General features: G+C 48.0%; 1 protein-coding gene across 2 annotated transcripts in view; it reads right to left on the bottom strand.

Annotated features, from left to right (window-relative positions):
- Positions 1-1,066: 1,066 nt before the first annotated feature.
- The window catches only part of bnc1 (basonuclin zinc finger protein 1), a 20,730-nt gene continuing 13,504 nt past the window's right edge, over positions 1,067-8,292 (bottom strand). For both annotated transcript variants that reach the window (XM_030724200.1, XM_030724201.1), the window contains exons 4-5: positions 4,463-6,519; positions 1,067-3,276 (exon numbers count right to left, since the gene is read on the bottom strand). In XM_030724200.1, the coding sequence (XP_030580060.1) occupies positions 2,469-3,276; positions 4,463-6,519 (2,865 nt within the window). In that variant the 3' untranslated portion in view covers positions 1,067-2,468. The remainder of the gene's footprint in view (positions 3,277-4,462; positions 6,520-8,292) is intronic.

The raw sequence follows: 8,292 nt of genomic DNA, 5'->3' as shown, positions 1-8,292 counted from the left end.
ATACAACAGTCAGCAGGACCTACAACACGATGTATGAGACTGATCCAATATGCTCTCTGACTCCTCATTTTAAAGCCATAAGTCAAAAATAGCTCTTTCCCTTTTTATGAACCATACCGAGTCACACTCACAGTGGATAGATTTGTTTCACCACAGTGGGCCATCAGTGCCATCATGTTATATTTAGCCCAGAAAAAGTCACTTTCTAAAGTGGTTTTCTTCCTATTTCATAATGTTGGATGAAATAACATTAAAACAATAATTAGAATTAATTGTTCCAGGTTAATCTTTATGTTTGCCAGCCTGAGGGTTTCTCTATCAGCTGCACCATCACCTGCAAAGTTAACAGTGTGTCTGACGTCTTTAGACATCCACTTCATAACTGCAGGATGTCGACAGCCTCGGTGCGTAGCTGCACCGTCTCCTCCACCTCCTGTCTGACACAGCAGGAATATTTCTCAGACTTAACTCTGCTTTTGTTTGCTTAATGATAGTTTTTACTGTGAAACAGCAGCGACGCACTGAAGAGCTGAAATGGAAGGATCTGGATCCCCCCCCCCCCCACAGCAGTGCCGTCTGTGGCATCAGGGTTTCTGTTTTTATTGTTTGCTCTGTTGACACCACTAAACATTGCTAATTCACCTGTGAATAATCCACTAACATGTTTCAATGTTTAATCAGATCTATGTGCACTGCAAACATCCAGTCTTGTTTTTTCAGCGTATCACAGTTTAAAAATGCATGTCGAGCTTCGGTGCTGCTAAACGGCACGACTACGACCTCTCAGTAACGTCCAGGAACTGCTGGCAGACGGCTTGAGCCGCCGTTGCTGTAAAAAAAGAAAAAGGGTCCACTGGAGTGAAGCGAGATGATGCGACTGCGACTCTTTGAGGGCTCTGCCGTAATAACGGATGCTACAGGACCTGCATTTGGCAGCAGTCACAGTACATGCAATAATGCAAATGTGCACTAAAGCTCGCAGTGTGCAGACAAACAAGTTTCATTGTCTTCATTTTTTATTATTGAAAAGAAAAAGTGAATGGAGTCTTGCAAACATATGGCTTTTTATTTAACTGAATGAATATTGTAACATTAATTCAAAAGAAACGTGAACATCTATCAACATGTCTCGGTTTTTGCTCTTTTTTCTCTATAAACAAATCCAAACAACAAATGAGTGCCGCCTTAAATGTGAGCCGTCGCATTTAAATACAGACTGAAAAATATGCAGAATACAGAGCAAAACCCGAACAGTAAACCATGGCGAAATCATCAGAAATGTACAACACAGTGTTTATGTTCATTCATTAAAAAAACGTGATGTTAGTGGTGAAATTCTTCCATTTTATACAGTATATTTTTGGTGTCTTTCAGATAACAAATTATTCACAGAATCTACAGCTCAATAAACATTTTGTTTACTGCTCTTTTTTTTTTTGTTTGTTTGTTTTTAAAGGTGTGCTCCTGAAAGGGGCCAGATTTAGAAACTGCATTTTTTCATGATTATTTCTCAGTGTTTGACTCATTCACAGTACATCCTTCCTGCCTCCAGAGGTGGCATCTTTCTGCCGTTTGTCCAGTCGGTGAGGTTACTGCAAGAAACCACGCAAACAACATCAAGTCTCACTGCGGGAGAACACCTCTTTACAAAAACACCGACACACTCAGGACTCGTTTCACCCTTTCAGTCAAAGTGTTTCATATATTTGATTGATTTACAGCCACGCCCACGCCTGAATACTGCTGCTAATAACAACTGAAGGTGAGCGAAGACTGGGCGGGCCCCTTAATACTGCATAACCCCTCCCACAACACGAAGGGTCTGTATACACACACACACACACACACACACGCGTGCACACACACACACACACACACACACGCACGCACTGAGAAACTGAGAAAAATCTTTGGTCAACATTAGCAGTTTGCAACAAAGAGAACAGTAAAGACAGATCATAGAAACACCGTACAATAACTTATTGTTCTACCTCACAACACAATAGTTTTTCAACAGAGACTCTTTTGCTGGAACGAGTGAACTGACACGTGTAGGAGTTACTTCACTACAGCTTCACAGGGCAGATGTGGACATCCGACAACAGAAACACTGGAAGACGATCACTTGCGGGACACGGCTTCATGATTCAACTCTCACTTAGACAACACAAGGAAAACTTGAGTCCATACAGATGAAGGTTTTAAAGGGCTGAAAGGCAGACCAATTAAAAAAAATAAAAAATCTAGAAAAACGCTGAAATCAATCGACTGACCAGTGCAGGTTTGGGTTGTCTTAAATTGATTTGGTTTTCTCTCTTTCTCCTTTTGTCTAAAATAATGGACGAATGATGGCGCGATGTTTAAAAGTGCTAATTGGTGAGCCTTCTTTAGTGCCCTGAAAAGAAAAACACCAACAGAAAAAGAGAACAATTCAAAGAAAGTAAATGTTGGCATCTGTGATCAGATCCCTACTCCTGTTCCATGGGGGCCCCTGAGCTCACAGCTAGGTTCCTGTGGAGGTTCGGGTTCTGGCTGTGCCTGTTTCTGCTGCGTACGGAGGAGAACGACGTGTCACAGCCGGGGACTTTACATTTGTGAAGCAGTCTCAGATGGACGGTCTTGTAATGGGCTCTGAATGTGCCCTTGTTGCTGTAGACCTTTTGGCAGACGTGGCACGTTATTGGAGATCCACCCCCACCTCCCTGAAGCCCGCCTTGTCCTCCCTCACCACAGCCCAGGGTCCTGCCCCCCTCCAGTGCAAGCTCCTCGCCCCCAGGCCTGCCCACGCCGATCCCATCGCAGCTTTCGTCGCTGTCCTCCATGGGGAGTGCCTCCTCGTCTTCCTCTGCCCCCTCCCCTTCCTCGCTCCCGGCTCCATCTGAGTCCCAGGAAGACTGAGCGCTGCCGCCGACGCGAGGTGGGCCGGAGGAAGAGGTGCTCAGGTCCAGGACCGCTCCATCCTCCCCGCTCCCACCGCCTTCTCCGCCTCCCAAACCCTGTCTCTCTCCCACGGGAGATGCCTCTGCGCTGTCGGGAGCCGTGGACATTTTGCTCATCGGGAAGACCAGACCCATGCGGTTGTGCCCTCGGAAGATGACGGAAGTCTGGCTGGTTGGGTCCCGGTGGGGCAGATCTCTTTCCCGCTGGTCTTGGCAGTAGTCCAGGCCAACGGAGTCTCTGTCTCTACAAAGGGACGAGTGCGAGTAGAGAGCGTTGGCTGGGCTGAAGGAGTCTTTGGTCAGCAGCTTGTGGTGCAGGTTCAGATTTGCGCTGTGTCTGTAGATTAAAATAACACAGTGAGTGTTTCAATCAGACATTAAAGCAGTGCTTTACAGTCAGTTGGCCCTGAAATTTCACGTTAACCATTTGTTGTTAATGCAGCTGCGGGAAAAGTAATGAACGAGACTTAAATCTGCCCTGAGTACAGCACACGGCCTCTCATCGGTATTTGTGGGTAACACGGATCACTCTTGGATGAAGGTTCAGATGCATCAAAAGTGATTTCATCTAACGATATAATCAAAACAAGAAGTGGCAATATTTTAAAATATGAACACAGGGCTGCTTTAAAATTTTAGCCTGCCCTTCGGCGTGGCTCGGGCACACAGCCTCCACCTTAAGCACTGCAGAAACACACTGTATGTTTTTACTGCTGTTAGCTGATTAAAGCTCTGTCCAGCATAAAATTTCAGAGCAACTGGAAATCTGAGCTAGTGTTTTGTTTTAAACATTTAAAAATAATGAAAAGGATACATTCACAAGTGCTTATTAACACATTCTCATTCCTGGGGCTCATACTGCTGCTGCTGCTGCAGCTGTCACAGTGATGCTGAGAGATAACTGTCCCCTTTCACAGAGCGAGGGGGTCCAAATCTGGAGCCGGGGCACGGGAGTCATCCACATTTTTTTCAGCCAGTGATTTTCACTGCTTAGGACTGCAAACCAAGAACTGCAGAGTAAAGTTTAGGAAAAGGGCGATTTTCAGAGCGACAGACCTGCCACCAACAGCGAGGACGCCGTATCTGTGAGACACAGCCAGCTCTGAAGAAACAGCAGTGTTTTTGATGTGTGTCAATCACAGTAATTAACGCTTTAGTTCCATGATTGACAAGGCTTGAGGAAACAATGTGTAAAAACACAAATAGATACATATTCTGATAGTAGAGGGTTATCACCAGTGATGACTTAGTCCTCTGAGGGTTTGCACTTTCAGCTGCGTCTGCACAGTCAGTGCAAACCTCTTACAGATGCAGGCAGACCGGAGCATTATTTGAGCTCAAGGCCTCACGTTCTGCAGTTTCCTTTGGCACCAAAATGGTGCTGCTGCCTGATGACTGAGAACCACAGGCAGAACCTTAGAGTAGACTCTTAGAGTTGGTAGAAGGTAGAACCTGTGACGTTATTAGAAAAACTAAAACGTGCACGTGTTCCAGAAAGAGAAGAAAATTGGTCCTCCTCTCACCTGTCTCGGCTCCTGCGGGAGGGGAAGGCGGCATTGCAGCCGTCCACTGTGCACATGTGCATCTCCTTCAGGTGGACGTTTTGGTAGTGCATCTTGACGCTGTAGGGGTTTTTGAAGTTCTTACTGCAGATCTCACAGTGGTGTGGCAGGACGGCATCGGGATCGAGGTGAGATAATCCCGAGTCTCCGTAGTCATCTCCGCACCCATCAGACCCCTCCCTCTCTATGAGCTGGAGAGCGCCCCCGTTAGTCAGCCTGTGCTCACCTTCATCCCATTTGAGTTCTGACATCTTGTTGGCCGTGTGCTCCCGGTCCTCCCTTTCTTTGCTGCTGTTGGGTTCCTGACACAGTAAGTTGTCACAGTGATTGTCTATCAGCCTGTTTTCAAAGGGGGAGGATGCACAAGTGATGACTCCGGTCTCTGTTTGCCTTGACCCATCACCTTTGTCCTCCCTCTCTGTCATTTCTCTCTCTAAACTTTGCTCTCTCTCCTTGTCTTTGCCATTGTATGCCTCTCTGGCTTCCTTCTCCTCCCCGGCTGGTCTCGTGCACAGACGACCTGCTTTGTTACCATCACACTCGTCTTTGTCCCTGCTGTGTAACAGAGTTTCATCCTCAGAGCTGCTCTCCTTGTCCATCTGCTCATCTTGTTCCACCATCTCCTTTTCTATCTTTATGGGCATACTGGACTTGCGAGACTTTTTCTTTGGTATAGGGTCAGCCATGGAGGGCTCGGGGGCTGTGATGGGTTTGACGGGTACAGAAGAGGACAACAGGGGAAGGGAGGGCAGTGTTCCTGGGGTGTTGGCAAGTTCAGCCGGGGTTACCAGGCTTCTGTAGAAAGGCAGGACTGGTTGCACCGTTTTTAAGTTGGGGAAGAGGATGCCGCTTTGGCCCATGCTGGAGAAAGAGCTGCTGTGGAGCTTGGAGCCAGAGTCCACGTGGCTCACCATGTAGCTGGGCACAGACTTTTGACTCTCTGCAGAGCAGATGGAGATGGGGGTGCCGTATTCAGGTCTCTTCTCTCCTTGAGAGCTTTCATCAGCAGACAAGCTGCTCCGCAGGTCTTTGTCCCGGTTGTTTCGGTTCATGGGCATATGTAGGCGTGGGTTTGGGTTGGCACTGTGGCGATTGCGACTGCGCAGAGAGCTGAACACCATGTTGCAGCCCTCGATGGTACACTTGTGCTTGATCTTCAGGTGCACTGCATTGTAGTGGATTTTCAGTGTGCCTTTGTCGTAGAACGTCTTCTCACAAGCATTGCAAAATACACGACCCTTCTTCAGAGAGCTTCCTCCAGCAACACCTCCTGAGATGCCTCCACTGCTGCTCCCGTTCCTGTCTAGTGAGCGCAGTTTGCTCTCGGGAGACATTTGTGTCACGTCAGAGCTGATTGACGGTGTGCACGGTGTGGAGGGCCCATCTGAGTAGTTGTCACTGGTAGAGAAGTCCTCAGCCTCGATCTTTGTGCTGGCAGAGAGGCCGTCCACCGGCTTGTCTACACTTCTGTCGAGATCAGCAGTGAATGAGATGGAGGTGGAGCCGAGCAGCGTGCTCTCCGATGGGTGCGACAGAGAGGGGTGATTGTCCCTAAGTAGACCATCCCGCCCTTGACCGTCCTGTCGATGACTCTGCTGCTCCATTGGCCCACGGCATGACTGCTGGTGCTGCTGATGTTGCTGGTGTTGCTGTTGCATGCCCCCTGTCTGTGAGCCGAGGAACGGTGCGGGAACAGATCCGAGAAGCTGGAACGGAAGCATGAAGGCCATGCTGTTGATGAAGTTCTCAAAGTGGTGCATGCTGTTGCCGCTCAGCTTATCGGTTTTGGATGTGGAGAGGTTGGCAGCGGTGCGCGGGGTGTTTCGCTCAATGAAAGTGCGGATGTCGGAGTTGGTGCGGGTGCTGGGAACCAGCACTGCCTGGCCCTCTTTGTCTTGCAGAGCCATCAGCTCTACGATGGATTTGGTCTCCCCAAAACGCAGGAACTGCTGCAGTGTAGCGATCTCCTCTTCGAATGTCATGATCGCCCAGCGGTCCAACACCTTCCCCGCTACATCCTGCAGAGAGAAAAGAGGAGAGGGCAGGGGTTTGAAAGAGAATGAAGAGGACAGGGGAAGTAGGAGAAAGAGAAAGGAGAGAGCGGTTTCATCATCAGCATTAAAAGTGTCTGTTGGTTTGCTCATACATATTCACACAGTGGGCTACATGACACACCTTATAAAGCAGATTGGCAGGGCGGCTAAATAAAGGAATCAGATGGAGTGTTAATGCGAGCGGGCAGCGCAGAACCCTGAGAAACCTCATTACACAGACACACAGCACTTCATCTCGCAGGTCATTTCTCTTCATTTAAATCATGTGGATATGCCTGCTCTGCATCAGAAGGACGGACACACACACACACACACACACACACACACACTGGGGTGAGAACATGCATCATGCACACACTCCCAAAGGCAAGCAAAAATAAATACGTGCACAACATACCACACACACATATATATGCAGTGAGGGAGGGGCGATCAGAAGGCGCCGCACATTGATCAAGCGGGTCCTCTCTCCCTCAGCCCAGCAGTAATCACATGTGAGTTTGGGGGTCTTTGAAAGTGAGGAGCGGCTTCGTGCCATAACCGTGATTAATATTTCATCACAGAGCATTCATTGGGTGCCTGTCGAGGATTCTGACTCTACGTTCACCATTAGATGAGCTAACATGAATTAAACGCAGCCCAGCTTGAATACTTGATGATGTACTAATCGAAGTGAGATCTTTGTGCGCTTGACATGGCGCCTGCAGCCCCGGACCTGCCGGGCTTGGCGCCGGCTTGAGAGGAAATCTGGAGCAAAAGACATAATATTTACAAATGTACCGGGCACAGTCCTGAGACCTCCCTGAGCCCAGTGGTACCACCTCAGCAGGGTACCGGGAGAACTCGTGGCATCACTTCACTACAGCACGTCCCTGCTCTCCCATGCCTGGCTTCAGCCATGATTTCCTGAATCCCCCCCCCCCCCGCCCCCATCCCTCGTCTTCCTCAGAAATTCCTTCAGTCTCTCCCTTCATGTCCTCTCGGGCTGCAGGGGTGTTTTCAGGTGTCACACACACACACACACACACACACACACACACACACACACACACACACACACACACACACACACACACACACACACACACACACATCTATCCAGCTTTGACTCACAAAACACAGAAAAGTAACATTTCAACTTTAATTTCCTACATCTTACACACCGCAGTGGCTGTGAGAGAGTGGCGTCCAGAACGGGGACTTCAGCTTCATCACTGAGCCTGAGCACAACCTGTGCCCACAACATGCTGCTCATACCCATTTTAACAGTTCAGAGAGGAAGTGATGATAACAGCGATATTTAAAAATATGTATCAGTATTGCACCTTTAACACACATACAGTATGATATACTATAAATATTTGTTCTGTTTGCTTTTGTTTGACTGTGGTTACAGACTCACCACCTCCATGCACTTTACTCGGAGTTTAGTTAAAAAATACAAAACACTCAATAAAAGCTATAAATCAGTATGACAGCATCATCTCAGGGTTCTTCCTGCTTACAGCAAAGTTTCCACAAAGAAGATTTGGGTCAGAATGAAACTGAATCCAACTGATTAAACTGTTAATGAGCTCCAAACATATCACATATTTGTGTTCATCAAATTAAGAGTGTTGTTACTGTAAATGGACTGACTGTGGTGAACATGGGAGCACCAAAGCTGCAGTTCCTCTGCAGCCCAGCGGGGGCGCCACAGTGAGTCAGTGCCCATAGACTCCCATGTTGGACCTTTAC

This window comes from Archocentrus centrarchus, unplaced genomic scaffold, assembly GCF_007364275.1.
Source record: "Archocentrus centrarchus isolate MPI-CPG fArcCen1 unplaced genomic scaffold, fArcCen1 scaffold_32_ctg1, whole genome shotgun sequence".
Lineage (NCBI taxonomy): Eukaryota > Metazoa > Chordata > Actinopteri > Cichliformes > Cichlidae > Archocentrus > Archocentrus centrarchus.
The sequence above is the reverse complement of the archived record's forward strand: the minus strand, read 5'-3'. Positions and strand labels throughout refer to the sequence as shown.